An 18,270-nucleotide genomic window follows, 5' to 3' on the forward strand; every position below is an offset into this window, starting at 1 on the left:
CAATTCTGGCTGTCCTGAAACTCCGTACATAGCTCAGGCTAGCCTCAAGCCGCACAGAGATCCTCTTCCCTCTGCCTTCCACATGCTACCACATCTAGCTAAGACAAAATAAAAAATAAAAATAAATAAAATAAAAATAAAAAAGCAGTGAAACTCTGGGACAGCTTTTTCCTAATTTCTGTTTCATTTATCTCTTATTTTTGTGTTATTTTTTCCTCAAGCCTTACACATGCTGGGCAAGGGCTCTACCACAGCTACACTTCAGCCTCCTCTTGTTTATACTTGAAGTTCTAGAAGAGGAGTATGTGCTCCTTCCTGTCCTGGTGAAGTGTTGCCAGCTTCAGTAAATAGAAAACAAGACAGCAATTTAATTTGCATTTCCCTGGGTATCCCCCACCCTGTGTGCTCCTCCTTCCCGAGTGCCATGGGGAGGAGCTTGATGCCCAAGGCCCATCAACAGATCCTGGGGTTGTTTCCATTTAGAGACAGAGCCTGGAGTTTCAGACCTCAGACCTCTGGGCACTTTGCTGGCCTGAGTGCTTGTCTTGCTGACACCACCTCCCCCTGCTTCCTAGGGGGTCCAAAACCATCACAGAGATGTATGTCCCCAGCTGGGGCTGTCCTGAGGATTGACCTAGCAAGTTCATGCCTTCTGCTCTCCCTGCAGGTGAAGGTAACAGTCCTGGCTGACAATGACCCCAGCTCTGCATTCCACTACCTTATCCAGGTCTACACTGGGTATCGGAGGAGGGCTGCTACAACAGCCAAGGTTAGCAGAGCCCACGCTCATGACTGTGTGTCCTCTGCAAAGTGTGTCTTCAGCATACTCTAACTTGACAATCTCTTGGTGTCCAATAAGGCTTTAAAAGGCATCACCAGGTTTGGTATTGCCTAGGCTCACTGTGGAATGTGAGGAACCCTCTGGACTTGCCTAACATCTAATGGATACTTCCTTCTGCTTGAGGAAAACCCAAAGGCCCGGTGTTAACAGAGCCTCTCATTTCATCTTTCCTCATCGCATCTTAGGTCGTTATCACCCTCTATGGTTCAGAGGGGCACAGCGAGCCCCACCACCTTTGTGACCCACAGAAGACAGTTTTTGAGCGCGGAGCACTGGACGTTTTCCTTCTTTCCACTGGATCCTGGCTGGGGGACCTGCATGGCCTTCGTCTGTGGCATGACAACTCCGGCAACAGCCCTTCCTGGTCAGTACCTGCCCCAGGCTGGCTCACTTCCCCTTTTTCTTTTCATTTCCTTTTACAGTTATTTATGTTGTATGTGTGCACTACTCACACATGTATGGGGGTTAAAGGACAACGTGAGGGTCCGTTCTCCCCTTCCACTGTAAGTTCTGGAGTTGTAATTGGATGTGCAGGTACCCAGGCTTTGCAGAACCATCTACAGAGCACAGGAAGAACAGATTCAATCTAATTCCCCAGGACCCTAAGATCTTCAGAATGGTAAATTAGCATTGGCTATTGTGAGGTCCAAGTTGAAGCTCTTCCATGAACTCTTGAATGAGGCTCACAGAGACAGTGGTTGATACAACAGCAAGAGGAGTTTAATTCCAGCATGTCGGGGTCTCCCACTTCAAGGGGAGACGACCCCGAGCAGACTCTGACAGGGAGTTATAGACCTTGCAAACAACTGGGGCAGAATTCAAACAATGTGTAACTAAGCAGGTTATCATTGATGGGGCAAAGTAACCTCCAAGCTGACTCGTGATCAGTGGACTGTTCTGGACTGTCCAAGGGGTATGGTTGGGAGTCAAGAGGAGGTCGGTTGGGAGTTTCAGGTGGCTTTGTTTGAGAGTTTGCAGTTGCTCGAGGACCTAACTACTCCCTGGAAGGGAGGAGCCTTTGTGCTTAGAGGTTTGCGGTGGAACTTTCCCATTGGCCTTAGATTGACCCCAACTCTGACTCTTTCACTATGAAAATCCAAGATGGTTTCTTCTTCCAATACAGCACTACATTGCACACCTGTTGAGTGCTGCCCTCTTTATCCAGGGGCTTAGCTGGGTCTTCTGGATCCTCTTCTGCATCTTCTACACTAGCCCCGGTCCTCCCCTTCACACTGCCACGTTCAGGAGCAGTTTCTTGCTGTAAACTGCAATGGGGATCTGCCAGCCTCTGCCTCTCCGGCTGCTGCACAACCTTAGGAAGCCTTCAGAGAACTGAAGATAGTTACAGTGTTGCATGGCTCCTGTTTGGGAACTTTGTAACTGGTCTGATTTGCCCAGGACACTAAAGCTTTCTCTGTTACCATGGAAACTGGTTCTGCTTTCTCATCTAGGTGCGGTTTAGCATAGCAATCTTTTTTTTTTTTTAAAGATTTGTTCATTTATTATATATAAGTACACTGCAGCTGTCTTCAGATACACCAGAAGAGGGCATTGGATCTCTTTACAGATGGTTGTGAGCCACCATGTGGTTGCTGGGAATTGAACTCAGGACCTCTGGAAGAGTAGTCGGGTGTTCTTTTTTTTTTTTTTAAAGATTTATTTATTTATTATATATAAGTACACTGTAGCTGTCTTCAGACACACCAGAAGAGGGCATCGGATCTCTTTACAAATGGTTGTGAGCCACCATGTGGTTGCTGGGAATTGAACTCATGACCTCTGGAAGAGCAGTCGGGTGCTCTTAACCGCTGAGCCATCTCTCCAGCCCTTAGCATAGCAATCTTAATTTCCTTCCAGACTTTTCCCTTTGTGTTTGCAAGTTGGCTTCATTTTGGCCCACGAGTATTAGTGTTCTGCCTGTCTCAGCTTTGAATGCCCTCCCCACTGAGCCTAATCATTCCTGGTTCTTGATTTAAAGAAAGCGGCCATACGATTCTCACTTGAACACTTAGAAGCCATTGTAGAGTTACTAACTGGCCTGATTTCAATATTTGATTGTTGTATCTCAAAGAATAGAGAGACCTAAAGAGGTGGAGAGAACTGTGAGAAGGGATAGTCAGTGGAATGGTCAGAATGCACCTAACAGTGACTAATTAAGCTCACATTCTTATACATGGGCTATGGCGGATGGCACCCTAAAACAGTTGCAGACATAGGGTCAGAAGGCTCTGATCACTGTGCTGTGCATCAGGCCTCAGAACAGGGCCCAGTGCTCTGTGCACCGTTCAGCTCTTCTTCTATGTTTTAGATAGAGTTAAAACCTACAGCACTGTAGCTGAGGGGCTGGGGAGGTGGCACCGTGTCTAAAGGACTTGCTGTGCTAGTGCGACAACCTCAGTTTGAATTCCCCAAACCCACATACACCAGGTGTGGTAACATGTATATGTCTTCCCTGAACTCCTCTAGCACGAAGGGATGGAAAGAAGGAGAATCCCTAGTGAATGCAGCTACGTGCAAAGGACCCTGTCTCAAAGAAAGTAGGAGGAGGGCTGGAGAGATGGCTCAGTGGTTAAGAGCACTGACGGCTTTTCCAGAGGTCCTGAGTTCAAATCCCAGCAACCACATGGTGGCTCACAACCATCTGTAATGGGATCTGATGCCCTCTTCTGGTGTGTCTGAAGACAAGTCACAGTGTACTCATAGATAATAAATCTTTTTTTTTTAAAAGGTAGAAGGTAGAAAGCTACTTTCTGATCTCCATATGCACACTGTAACATGCATACACACAGTTACACACCACACACACACACACACACACACACACACACACACATTTCAAAAAGTATAGTTGGGAAGAGGAAGAGTCTAAGATCTGAGGGTCTATAGTTCTGATATGGTTGAAGACCCAGATGGGGGATGAGAAGTCATTAGTATAAATGTTGAATACCAATGGTGAAAAATGGAGGCACATGGGATACTTTAGAAGAAGTAAAGGGTCATTATCACTCGTGGAACAAAGAAAGCTTAAAGATGCTTGCGCGCATGCGCTGCGCGTGCGCACATCCAAATTCTTCTCAGGGAGTAAAGTTTGCAGTCAGCACCTTGGACATGAACTTCCCGAGCTCCTCTCATTGTTGCCTCGCAGAGCCTCTGTTACTAACTTAGGTGCTCAGTGTAAGTGCAAGGCAACTTCTCACACAGCAAGCAGTCCCTGCGCACCTTCCTAACATGGGGATCTTTATCTGACTGCAGGTATGTAAGCCAGGTGGTCGTCAGTGACATGACCGTGAAGAAGAAATGCCATTTCCAGTGCAATTGTTGGCTGGCCATGGACTTGGGCAACTGTGAGCGTGACAGGGTGTTCACACCAGCCTCCAGAAGCGAGCTCTCTTCCTTCAGGTATAATCGAGACACCACTGGCAGTGCAAACTTCCATAGCCCTGCCTCCTGTTAGGAGTCCTACATGAAGACCCAGCTGCACAACTGTTCCACATGTGCAGGGGCCTAAGTCGTGTCAGTCCCCACGAGTGCTCTCTGGTTGGCAGTTCAGTGTCTGTGAACCTGTCTGGGCCCAGGGTAGCTGACTCTGCAGGTTTTCTCTGGTTTTGACCCCCTCTGGCTCTCTCAGTTCTTTTTCCTCTTTAGATGCAGAGACCCATGGCCAAATTGTTTTATTTAATCTCAGATGATATAAAGAGCACATGCAGGGCCGGAGAGACGCCTCAGCACGGTAAAGCATTTGGTGCTCTGGTGGAAGAACCAGGTTCAATCCCTGGGCCCTCATGGTGGTTCACAGCCATCTGGAACTTAAGTTCCAGGGGTTCCAATGTCCTTTTATGGCCCAGGGGCACCAGGTATGCATGTGGTACCCAGGCATATATTCAAGCAAAACACTCATACATACAAAGTCAAATAAATAATGCTCAAAAATCATTTTCATCTATTACAATACGTATTATCTGAGACCTTGATCAGAAAGGTGTTGAGTGGAGGTTGAAATGTTGCTCTGTGTCCTGTTGTTGGATAAGCCAAGCCCTAGTCTAAGTCTCTTCAAAGTGAAAGCTCAGGATGGCTCCGTGGATACGGGCACTTGAACTCCTATGACATCAGTTCAATCCCTGGAACCCACCTAGCATGAGGAGAGGGTTGACTCCTATGAGCTATCCTCTGACCTCCCCACACTTGATACAACATATGTGCCCCACACACATAAAAAATAAATAGGCATTTTCTGTCTTCTCTCATTTAATTTCTCATTTCAGACACCTGTTCTCCTCCACGATCGTAGAAAAGTTCACTCAGGATTATCTGTGGCTCTCAGTTGCAACTCGGCATCCCTGGAACCAGTTTACAAGAGTCCAGCGGCTCTCCTGCTGCATGACACTACTGCTCTGTGACATGGTCATCAATGTTATGTTCTGGAAGATGGGTGGCTCCACTGCCAAGAGGGGTGAACGATGTACGCACGAGCCCTGATGTGTGCTGTCCGCAGTGGATGATGTTCTGCCCTTGTTTCCGTCCCTACTGCAAGGCTTAGAAACCAAGTCATGGTGTGCCTTCGTCTCCCGTCCATTGTCCTAATCTTAGATGTTAGCCTCTTCTCCGGTGCTCTCGTTGATAAATGTAACAGCCTTAGGAACCTAGCAGGGTCTCTACTACCATAGAGAATGCATTCTAACCCCAGATAAATTCCTCCATGAGTAGTTCTAACCCAGGCCGGTGGAACTTAACGGCATGGTTTTCCTGCAGTAGGTCCACTTGCTGTGACCCTGTCAGAGCTGCTCGTCAGCATCCAGACCTCCGTCATCCTCTTCCCCATCCATCTGGTCTTTGGGCGGCTCTTCCAATTGGTTCACCCACCAGAAGTCCTGCCCCCGCTTCCTCTCAGCCAGGCTGCCTGCCCTTCAGTTCTTGTTCGTGAGACCCCGTCTCTTACACAGGTGGTTAAGGTAAGCCGGTGTCGATACATAAAGTACCCTCCCCCTTCTGTGTGGTGGAAAAGAGTCATGGGAGATTTCCTGGGAGGCTCACAGCATCCTGGTCCCTTTGATGTTTTCTCCCTAATTCCTGTCCACTGCGTTGTGATCAGCTATAGTCTTAGCTTCCTTCCAAGGTTATAAACCATTCTAGAGGTTGAGTACGGTGGCGTGTACTGCTCCAGAGCTGTTTTAGTCATGGATGTCTGAGCAAACTGTTCCTCTCATAGAAATGGATTTGAAGAGGCACTGTGGGGTGACTCTTCTCTGAAAAAAAAAATTTAAAATGAAGCGTTGAGTTTCTTTACACTAAGCAAGTGCCCCTGACTGAAAGAAACAGGCTCACCATCTGTAATTGTGCCCAGGGCTGAGCTAACGCAAGGCAGACTGAAGTCTCTCAACTCGGTTCCATACCCAGGAATTAAAGGAAACTGTGGGATTCCTGCTCAGGAGAAATACACATCTGCTCTCGGAGTGTGAACAGTCTTCCTGGAGTTCTTGTGACATTAACACGCTAGTGAAGCTTTTATCCGGCCTCGTTTACTCTCACTTAGAAGATCAAGGCTGTCACCAGCAGACAGAATCCCGCTGGGAAGACGGTAATGTCCGGTGATTTCAGTCACTCCTGTAGTTTACCTCATTTTCTTACTGGTTTTGGTTTGGTTTGGTTTTGCCTTTCAGACCAAGGCAATTTATGCATTAACCTTTCAACCTTGAACTGATAGCTTTGGTCTCTTGAGAGCTACACAACCTGGTGATAAAACTAGAGAACTAATTGTAAAAACGTAAGACTAGTCAGATCCCCACATTCTGTCAGCTGAGACCTGTCTTCTTCCCTTGAGTGGAGAGGTGGCATGACTTGTGGATTTCGACTGCAGCTTGGGCACTTGCTGGTCTAGGCTGCGTGTGCTGCGGCTCTGGTGGGAAAGCTCAGTAAGGTTTTAAAGGTGTCGAGGCTCACATTTAGAACTGTACGACAGTGAGGTGAGTCTGGGGAATGGTGCTGTGGGTACTGGAGCTTGTCTCCCTTGCTACTGGGAAACATTAGCTTTACTGTCACCTAATAAATTCCTCTTCTCCATCCCTGATCTCTACTTACTGAAATCTCCCGTTCGTGAACGTGCCGACCTGAAATAAATCCACAGGGGTGTCTGAAAGCCATTCCCATTTCTGCCGCTACCTTCTCCGTGTTCTGCAGAGCCTGAAACTGCGCTTAGGTGCTCTGGCTGCTGTCCAGGAACACCAGCCTTATGACTTCTCAGAGGCAGTCAGCCAACTTCAAAACCTCCAGGAACTCCTGAGGACACAGACTCTTCCCAAGGAGCCAAGACCATGCAGGTAAGCACTGAGGGCTCTTGCTGCTACCCTGTCAACCTTCCGAGCCTCTCCTGGTGTCAGCAGGAGATAATTTCTTCCACTTCTGTTCTCCAGGCATTCAACCAGTTTCCCCATCCTAAACACAGAAGGAGGGAAGAAGCCTGTGCCGTTTTGCCTGTTCAGATGGTTGAGATACAGCTGCTGGCTCCTCCTCGGCGTCATCAGCCTGACTTCAGCTTTTTTTATAACGCTCTATAGCTTGGAGTTGAGCAGAGACCAAGCCACCAGCTGGGTTATTTCAATGATGCTGTCGGTACTCCAAGACATCTTCATCTGTCAGCCAATAAAGGTATGTGATGGTCCGACCTTCACAGCTGGAGGAAGCAGGAGAAACCGAGGCCAAGTGTTTTGACAACTAGCAAATAAAGCAATAGGTCGAGTGGTATTTATTTGAGATCTACGTGAAGGAACGACAGAAAATAAAGTTAAATGCTGGCTGGTGAGACAGCTCGGCAGGTTAGGGCACTTGCTGTCTACTCCTCGAGTCCACTGAAGTGTGATCCCAACAACCCACAAAGTTGTCCTCTGACTTCCTCAACATACACACACACACACACACATATATACACACACACGCACACACACACACATACATATATATGCACATGCACACACACATACACATATATACACATGCACACATGCACAGACACATACACATATATACACACACGCACATGCACACACACATACACACACATATATATACACATGCCCACATGCACACACACATACACACACATATATACACACACGCACATGCACACACACATACACACACACATATATACACATGCCCACATGCACACACACATACACACACATATATACACACACACGCACATGCACACACACATACACATGCACAAACACACACACATGCACACACACATACACATACACACCACACACACATATACACACAAACACATAAACACACACATACACATACACACACACCACACACACATATACACACACAAACATATACATGCACACACACACATACACACACCACACACACATATACACACACAAACACATAAACACACACATACACACACATACACATATACACACACAAACACATAAACACATACACACACATATATACACACAAACACATAAACACACATACATACACATATATACACACAAACACATAAATACACACACATACACACATATATACACACAAACACATAAATATACACACATACACACACATATATACACACAAACACATTACACACAAACACATAAACACACACACACATACACACACACCACACACATATACACACACAAACACATAAACACACACACACATATACACATACACACACATACATATGCACAAACACATTACACACACAAACACATAAACACACACATATACACATACACATACATATGCACAAACACATTACACACACACACATATACACATACACACACATACATATGCACAAACACATTACACACACAAACACATAAACACACACATATACACATACACATACATATGCACAAACACATTACACACACATATACACATACACATACATATGCACAAACACATTACACACACAAACACATAAACACACACATATACACATACACACACGTACATATGCACAAACACATTACATACACAAACACATAAACACACACATACACACACACCACACACACACATATACACACACAAACACATAAACACATACGCACACGCACATGCACACAATGGTAATATTACTACTCATAATAACTAAAGTAGTGGCAATAACTTTGAAAACACCAGTGACGAGCCACTTTTTGGAAGGAGCATAAATGGAGCTAGGACGATGACTCGGAAGTTAAGAGCACTTGTTGCTCTTGCAAAGGACCCACGTTTGATTCCCAGCTCCCACGGGCTGGGTCACAGACATCCTTAATTCCAGTCGCAAAGGATGTGTGATACCTTCTCTCTGCCAGTACCAGGCACACAAGGGGTATAGGCAAAACACTCACAAGATAAAACAAATACGTCTTTTGAAAAGCTAAGGAACATAAAGACTTTTAAATTTTTAATTAAGGAATATAGAAAAATAGCATAATGAATTCTCAAGTTCTGTTAGCCAGCATCACCAAAAAAGATTCCAAAGTTCACATGACCATTGTCTGGATAGCTCTAAAATTCATCTGTATTTCTCTAAAAAATTAAGCTTTTCAAATATAAGAGTGTTACGACACCTAAATAAGTTAACGGTTTCTTTTTATTTTTTAAGATTTATTTTATGTATAGAAGTCGTACACTGTAGCTGTCTTCAGACACACTAGAAGAGGGCATCCGGTCCCATTACAGATGGTTGCGAGCCACCATGTGGTTGCTGGGAATTGAACTAAGGACTCTGGAAGAGGAGTCAGTGCTCTTAACCACTGAGCCATCTCTCCAGCCCAAGTTAACAGTTTCTTAACATGGAAAACCCACACAAGGGCCTGGGCGGGTCACTCAGCTGCAAAGGAACTGAGTTTGATCCCTGGATCCTACATGGTAGGAGAGAAGTTACCCTGATTGTCACATGGGTGTCATGGTCACAAGCTAACATAAATGTGTAAATAAATGGGATGTGTGACATCATCTTCTGGGCCCCACAGCACCCACTCATGGACTCTTGTCCCCTGACTCTTGTCTCCAGGTGATCTTCCTGACATTGCTGTTCTCCCTGATGGCGAACCATATGCCATGGCTTACCAAAGACAAGGAACACCACGCCAGGAGAATTGTAGCACTTTGGGGTAATTCGAATAGTTCCAGCTACTGTTTAGTTTTACAAAGCAAAGCAAGAGTTCATGCTGCCTCTGCCATCTGACTTACCCAGTCAGAGACCAGGTCACTTGGCTGATTTCTCTTCCTCCTCTGCCCAGGAACCCAGTGTCCCAAACACATCCATTCCTCTGGAAGCCAGTGCTTCCTCTCAGTGCTCTGTGCTTTGCTCCATCTGTCCTCCCTCCTGGGCCCCAGATGGTACTTGCACCACCCGTCATCTCTGGAACTGAGTTGTCTGCCTGCCCCACAAGCCCACACTCGCATTTATCCTCATTTCAGTCAAGTGGCATTGCCCCAACGATCTGCGCACACTAGTGCGATCCTAAGTGTTCTTATGCCCTACATGCAGTCGTCAAACCTGAGGAGGTTCAGCCTGAAAAAAAAATGGACTCAAAATTTCTCACAGCACATGGAGGAGTGTTGCAAACATAACATTGAGCCAAAAGGGGCAGGACGCAAAAATGTTAGCACAGTGCTATGCATGTGTCAAAGACATATGTGTGTCCCCAATACATTTATGTGTAAGATCTGAAGAGATGAGTGAGAAAAATCTCTAAAGCTCAGGAAAGGGTTACCTCTCTGAGGGAAGGAAGGGGTAACAAGGTGGAGTATGTGATGGACAAGAAGTTACCAGTCACTTCTTTAAACCGAGCAGTAGACATGCCAAGGGCTAAGCACTCCAATCTTAGTGAGGTTTTAAAAATTAACAGTCTCAAAAAAGCCTCTTTCTTGACCTTACTTAATTTCTTGTGCATTTGAACTATTTTTTTATGTGAAGTGGCTTCTTTTTCAAAGTTTTTGGCCTTATCTCTCCGAAGGTCTATGACCTGCCCTTCAAGACAAATGTAGCATGTAGCATGGGGTATAGTTGAGGGGGAGAGTGTTTGCTGGCACAAGAGAGGCCTTAAGCTGTGATTTCCAGTTCTGCAAAGAACGCCAAATTCCAATTTCTCTTCAAAGGCTTCTCCAACTTTCCTTGGAGTTTCGTTTATTCTCCAGTGATTGCATGGCGCTCGTACGTGCGAGCAGGTGATTTCTGTCGTTTCCCCTCTCTCTGTATCTTTCCCTACCCTACCTCTTGCTTTTCCTTTTGCTTATGAATCTCTAAATCCTTCTGCTCGGCAAAGTCTTTAGACCAAACCATTGTCACCTCCTGGATTCTTCAGAAACGTTCAGTGTTGGACCTTATCCCAGAATCTGCATTGACGAGAAGCCCAGATGGTTTCTACTTGGGTTGAACTTGAGAATGATATTCCCAAACGTATTCCACTGAGTAGAATCCCTGGTCTTTAGTCTAAGATAGACATACACAGCAAATTAGTTCTTGTCTACTGAATCTAATTCTTTAAGTGAAAAGGCTAGGGACATACTGAGTGGTAGAGCACTTGTCTGGTGTGTGTGAGACACTGCACTGGATTCCCAGCACTGAAAGAATCCTTATCAGTGGTTTGTGCTGGTCCGTGTCTGTAATCTTGGCACCTGGAAGGCTGAGGCAGAGATCATGAATGTAAGGCCAGCCTGGGCTATATTTCTGAGAACATAGATTGGCTGGTTTTGTGTGACAAAGGCTAGAGTCATCAGAGAGGAAGGAGCCTCAGGTGAGGAAATGCCTCCATGAGATCCAGCTGTAAGGCATTTTCCCAATTAGTGATCAGTTGGGGAGCAGGCTGGTGGTTTGGGATTCTATAATAAAGCAGGCTGAGCAAACCATGTGAGTAAGACAGCAAGCAGCATCTCTCCATGGGCTCTACATCAGCTCCTGTCTCCAAGTGCCAGCCCTGTTTGAGTTCCTGTCCTGACTTCCTTTGGTGATGAACTGTGATGTGGCAATGTAAGCAGAATTAACCCTTTCCTCCCCACCAGCTCTTTGGTCATAATGTTTCATTGCAGCAATAGAAGCTCTAAGACAAGTTGGAACCAGTGTAGAGGGTGTTGCTATGACGGACCTGACCATGTTTTGGGGAGGATTGTGGAAGGACTTTGGAACTTTGGGCTAGGAAAACCATTGAGTTTTGAGACCTCAGTGGGATGTTCTGTTGATGCTTGGAAGCTAAGAGTGTTGAGAGCAGTGTAGAAGATGGAGGCCGGGCTTGTGAAATTTCAGAGAGAGGATTAATGACTCTATCAGGGCTGTTTGCTATTTTGATGTAAGATTCTGTGGTTCTGGTCAGCTGGGCCTGAAGAATCAGCTGTGATTAACAAGATACCGGAACTACTGAAGTAAAACCTTTACATTACTGGGACAATTGATGATGGCCAGCTGGAGCTAAGAAATGATTGAGAAGAGACCAGCTTCACCAATGTGAAATCTTCTGGGAAATTTTTTAAAGAGCACAGAGAAGCTGTGTTCCAGAACTGGCTGAGGTTGTATCTCATGCTGTTCACCAAATTTGGTAGCGCAAGAGTCACCCAGGTGGTACTGGTTTTGAAGGTATGGAGAACAGCTGAGGCTGGGCACTATGAGAGGCCATTGGCGAAGGTGCAGCCTCGGGGGCAGTTGAAGGCCCAGGACTGAAGGGGTCATGCAAAGAAGTTAAGGCTTGGCATCATGAAGAGAGCCACGAGAGGCTATTGGTGAAATGCAACCCAGTTGCAGCAGAAGACCCAGCAGATGCCAGTACCATGGGATGACCACCAAGAACAGCAGCAGCAGTGGCGTGGATCCTGCCTGAGCCTAGAAGACAAGCTGTATGTGCTGCAGAGGGCAAAGCTGGAGAAGTGACTCGAACTCTTGGGAGGAGCCCAAAACATCGTAAGCGAATCTCACACGTTGGACCGTTGGAGTTTGCTTTTGCTTTGATTTGATTGTGACTGTGCCCTGAAGTTAAAGCCTCCTTTTCTCTCTTGAAGTAAGAAGTATTTTAATGGAGCCCACAATTAAGAGACTTTGAATTTTAAAAGACTATGGACTTGAAAAGAGATTGGAGGGGTTGGGGATTTAGCTCAGTGGTAGAGCGCTTGCCTAGCAAGCACAAGGCCCTGGGTTCGGTCCCCAGCTCCGAAAAAAAAGAAAAAAGAAAAGAAAAGAGATTGGATATTTTAAAGGGACCAGGATTTTTTTTTTACATTTTTTTTATTAATTTGCTTTACATCCCGATGGAAGCCTCCCCTCCCTCCTCTCCTCCCAGTCCCTCCCACCTCATCTCCTCCTTCACCACTGCCCCCAACCTCCAGCTCCACTCCTTCCCTGCCTGCTTCTCCTTAGAAAAGGGAAGCCTTCTCACGGATGTCAACCAGCCTTAGCGTATCAAGTTGCAGTAAGACTAGGTGCATCTGCTGTTGAGGTTCGACAAAGGAGCCCAGTTAGAACAGGATGAGGCAGACAGTGTGCTCAGAGACAGCCCTGCTTTAGGAGTCCCACAGGAAGACCCAGCTGCACAGCGGTTATTTATGTGCCAAGAGCCTAGGAGGGACTGAAATCTTAATGTGTTTGAATTTGTAAAGGCTATGGGTCTTTTAAAGCTTACGGTTCTAATGTGTGTGATCTTGGGGACCCATAAGAAAGGAAAGGTGTGGCTTAATCGTGATGTATTTACGTGGGGTTGGTTGTACTGACTGGTTTTGTGTGGCGACCAGACATAAGCTAGTCATCAGAAAAAAGAGTCTCGGTTGAGGAAATGCCTCCCTGAGACACTGCTGTAAGGAAGGCATTTTCTCAATTAGTGATCAGTGGGGGAGGGCCCAGCCCATAGTGGGCGGTGTAATCCCTGGGCGGGTGTCCTGAGTTCTAAAAAAGGCAGGCATGAATAAGGCTTGCTGAGTAAGCCATTAAGCACCCCACCCCACCCCCTCATGGCCCCTGCCTCGGCTCCTGCCTCCAGGTTCCTTCCTTACTGGAGTTCCTGTCCCGACTTCCTCCAATGATGAACCATGATCTGGAAGTGCAAGCCGAATAAACCCTTTCCCCCCAACTTGCTTTTAAGTTCTGGTGTTTTCATCACTGCAGTCGAGACCCTAACTAAGACAGAGACATTGTCAGGAAAGGGGGCAGGGAGGAAGAGTAAGAGAGAATACTCCTGGGCTGTGTGTTATGGCGCCAAGGCTCATAGCTGGTAGACAGGCACTCTGCTCCTGAGTGATACTCCTGTACTTGTCTCTGACTTTGCCGGGGTAACTGATTTATAAGTTTGGTTTCCAATGGGGTGGAATTTTTCACTGGTGATGTTCTGGTTTTTCGAGACAGGGTTTCTCTGTGTATCCCTGGCTGCGATGGAACTCTCTCTGTATACCAGGCTGGCCTCAAACTCACAGAAGTCTGACTGCCTCTGCCTCCCAAGTTCTGGGATGAAAGGTTGGGGGTGGGGGGCATCACCACTGCATGGATTGGAATTTTAAGAAGAAAAATCCAGGCCTTTTTCCGTAGACAGAGATGCTGCTTAGAGAGCATTTTATCTGTTCACCAGGAAATGCCTGCCGTAGGTGCTCGGCAGTTAATAGGCATGTAACGAAATCTAACATTTATTTGGGCTGTATTTCTGACAGCAAAGTGTCCTTCGTCGGCACCTGGCTTGAGAGACAAGAACAATCCCATCTACACTGCTCCAGCAATGAACCACCTAGACAGGCGTACAAAGAAAGTCTGGAGGAAGCGGCTCTTCCTGCTGACCGCTGGCTCTCTGGGTATGACGGGGTGGTGGCAGCAGACGCTGCTGTGCACACTGTCTGGAGTGGGAAAGGGTGTGGTAGAAGAAGACAGAAAACAGGCAAGGGCAGAAAAGTGTCTTTTAAAATGAAATTTGGAATTTCAGCAATTCAGGTGGTGTGTGTGTGTGTGTGTGTGTGTGTGTGTGTGTGTGTGTGTGTGTGTGTGTGTGTGTACACGTTAGGTTGAAGTATTTGAAACTGCCCAATTTGACCCTTTTTCTGGTTGGTTGGTTTTTGGGCTTTTTCAAGACAATTTCAGTGTGTAGCCCAAGCTGTCCTGGAATTCACTCTGTAGACCAGGCTAGCCTCAAACTCAGGTCTACCTGCCTCTGCCTCCCAAGTGCTGGGATTAAAAGTGTGCACCACTCCGTCCCAACTCCAGTTTGACTGGTTTTGAGCTGCAGCGGTGAATAAGCATGGGAGAAGTGGAAAGGGTTTAGAGTTCTGCCATAGCTACTTGAACATGAATTTTTTTCCTATTGTAAATCAGTACAAATCCTCTTCCTGACCCTGCTGATGACTACCGTCTACTCTGCAAAGGACTCTAGCCGATTTTTCCTCCATCGAGCTGTCTGGAAGAGGTTTTCTCACGGCTTCTCAGAAATCAAAGCTGTAGAGGATTTCTACCCCTGGGCCAACCGCACCCTCCTTCCTAACCTGTACGGGGATTACAGAGGTAAGGACAGTTCCGGGGCAGAAGGGAGGCAAGTTAGTCCTCCTGAAACCCTTTCTACAGCTCATGGAAAACTAAAGGTCAGCCAGCTTCTCGAAATGGCCACAGCTCTGTGGACAATGCAAAGTCCTGGGACTCCACCCAAGAAGGTTCAGGTAGGTAACCCATGGTGTCTGATTCCTCTGGTCCAGGCCACAGGGATGAGCAGTGTGTCACTTACAGCACAGAGTAGCTGCGAGGACCCTGGGCCTCAGCCACACACTGTATTAGGATTTGACCTAATAAAAAACGGTCTTTACGTGACTCTGTATCCAACTTTTCTGTGTGCTGGCCCAGCTTAGATCCACAAACATATGTTGAACATCTGCAGTCCTCAAGAACTTTCCTAGGAGCTAACTTGTTTTAATGCTCATAATGGGGTCTGTATCCTCCAAGAAACCGCACTGAAAGAGGCATGGCCGCGCCTTTGGCCTGCAGCAGATGCGAGTGGTTAGCGTGCTCTCCCCTCAGAAGGTACGAGTGGTTAGCGTGCCCTCCCCCCTCAGACACCTGCCCACTGTCTTCACCAGTTGCTCAGCTTTGCCATGACGTAACCCTGTGTCCTGCTGAGAAGCTAAGTTCTGGGAGTCATTACTTCCTTTTACCTCAGGGTTGGTGGCTTCGTAGCGAGATTCAGGACATCGCCTGTGTTCCTGAAGAGAATCTGAAGTGAACGTACATCTTAGCACACACTCCACTTCTCCAGAGTGCACTTGGTGTGTGAACGCGCTTACAGAAGGCAGCTCCCACTCATTGCATGGTGGCTTTTCTTTTTAGTACGATTTTGAATAACAGTTTTGAGGCTCTGAGAACATTCTGTTTGTAATACATAACTCTGCACTGAATAAAATAATGACAAAATGATTAGAACCTGGGCTGGCAAAAGTTGAGGCCGTAGTAGGGCTAGTCTCCTCTTGGGCTCCTTGGCTGCAGAAGAGCACCACAGTGCAGAGCAGAGAGGCCACCTGCTCAGGCTCGCGCCCACTTACCAGCATGATACCAGGGTAGACTTCTCAGCCCTCGCTGTCCGCGTTCCCCTGTTCAGGGGACGTGGCCTTGGCCCTGCCCTGGACGACAGATCTGAGTGCTCAGAACAGTGCCTGGCACAGGGTACTGACAGAGTTAGTGCTGACTGTCAGCAGTGGAGAAACGGAGCTTCACTCTGGAGCTACTGAACTGACAGCAGCTACCCGGATGGGCACACTCAGGGCTAAGATAAGAGCACACTACGGACGTTTGTAATACTAGGTCTCAGGAGGCAGAGGCAGGATCCTGAACTTGAGGCCAGCATGAGCTACTAAGCAAGATCTTGTTTTTAGAAAGAAATATAGTCAAGTAGGTCAAAGGCAGTTAAAATTGACACTAACCAACCAGGTATGGTGGTGCATGCCTTTAATTCCAAAACACAAGAGGCAGAGGAAGGTGGATCTCCGAGTTTGAGGCCAGACTAGTCTACAGAGTAAGGTCCAGGACAGCCAGAGCTAGTCCTGTGTGTTCCAGACAGTCAGGCAGAGAGATCCTGCCTCAAAAAAAAGTGTGTGTGTGTGTGTGTGTGTGTGTGTGTGTGTGTGTGTGTGTGTACACTAACATGGTTTACCTACTCTTAAAAACCATTGTCTTCAGAATTGCTACACCCCAATTTCATCGTGCAAGTCTTCTGCTCAAGCCATTGGATTGACCTTTGGGAGAACTAAGCCCGAGAAGATGTTCAGGGAATCAACCCTTGGGGAGCCCAGAGTTTCAGCCATATAAAACCTAGCTCACCGTTCCCTGGTTTCTCATGCACCATGGTAGGGACATCTGGAAAGCAACCAAGTGACAGTAAATGATGGCAAGCTACAAGCAGTGTCATGAGTTTGGCTTTTCCCCTAGTTTACAGCATACATGAGGCAGCCCCTACTCCATTTTATCCACTTACTGTACAGTCTGTTGTAGAGATGTTCTATAACTTCTATAACCGGCTAAGACTGCTACTATCATTACCTTCCTCACGGGCAGATGCGTCTGAGGAGTCCCTCGAAGAGAGCTACTAGGGCAGAGTGCATGCAGTTTACTTATTTCCCATTTCATGTGTGCATTTCACCTGCATGAATGCATGAGTACTGTGTATGTGCACAGGAGTCTGTGGGTGTCAGAAGATCTCCTGGAACTGGAGTAACTGGTAGTTGTGAGCCACCATGTGGGTGCTGGGAATTGAATCCAAGTCCTCTCCAAAAGCAGCAACTACTTGATCACAGAACTATTTTTCTAGCCCCCATATACATATTTTTACATTACTTTTATGCATGTGTGTGTACCTCGTGTGCAGGTGTCGATCAACTTGGGTGCTGGGGACCAAATTGGATCATCTGGAAGAGTAGCAATTTCCCGTAACAGTTGGACTGTCTCTCCAGCAGCCTGCATTTTTAATTTTCAAAAGATATTGCCAGGGAGAGATGGCAAAGTAGGTGAGGTCACTGACTCCTCTTCCAGAGGACCTGGGTTCAAATCCTAGCACCCACCCAGCTCACAGATGTCTGTAACTCCAAGATGTGACACCTCCACACAGACATACATGCAGGTAAAACACCAACGCACATAAAATGAAAATTAATCATTAAACGCTATTTCCAGTTGGAAAGTTGGCTCATCAGTTAAGAGCACTTGTTGCTCTTGCAGATGCCTCAAGTACAATTATCAGCACCAATGTAGTGGCTCACAACTGTCTGTGACTCCAGTCCAAGGAGATCTGACACCCTCTTCTGGACTTGGGTTCCAGGCATACATGTGAGACGCATACATACACACAGACAAAACACTCAATCATGTAAACCAGTCTAAAATAAGTATCACCAAGTGGATGTGGCAGTTTACAATGTCTGAAATCCAACAGTTGGAAAGGAGAAGCCAGCCTGGGCTACCTAGTGAG

At 46.6% G+C, this 18,270-nt stretch overlaps 1 protein-coding gene across 2 annotated transcripts in view; it reads left to right on the top strand.

The window, feature by feature from the left end:
- Pkd1l3 (polycystin 1 like 3, transient receptor potential channel interacting) overlaps window positions 1-18,270 on the top strand; it is a 65,068-nt gene that overhangs the window by 33,162 nt on the left and 13,636 nt on the right. For both annotated transcript variants that reach the window (XM_039098288.2, XM_039098289.2), the window contains 11 exons: window positions 668-769; window positions 1,027-1,205; window positions 4,094-4,240; window positions 5,104-5,300; window positions 5,591-5,790; window positions 6,236-6,416; window positions 6,963-7,155; window positions 7,249-7,483; window positions 9,876-9,975; window positions 14,489-14,626; window positions 15,141-15,326. In XM_039098288.2, coding sequence (XP_038954216.1) covers window positions 668-769; window positions 1,027-1,205; window positions 4,094-4,240; window positions 5,104-5,300; window positions 5,591-5,790; window positions 6,236-6,416; window positions 6,963-7,155; window positions 7,249-7,483; window positions 9,876-9,975; window positions 14,489-14,626; window positions 15,141-15,326 — 1,858 coding nt within the window. The remainder of the gene's footprint in view (window positions 1-667; window positions 770-1,026; window positions 1,206-4,093; window positions 4,241-5,103; window positions 5,301-5,590; window positions 5,791-6,235; window positions 6,417-6,962; window positions 7,156-7,248; window positions 7,484-9,875; window positions 9,976-14,488; window positions 14,627-15,140; window positions 15,327-18,270) is intronic.

The sequence above is a fragment of the Rattus norvegicus genome, chromosome 19 (genome assembly GCF_036323735.1).
Source record: "Rattus norvegicus strain BN/NHsdMcwi chromosome 19, GRCr8, whole genome shotgun sequence".
Classification (NCBI taxonomy): Eukaryota; Metazoa; Chordata; class Mammalia; order Rodentia; family Muridae; genus Rattus; species Rattus norvegicus.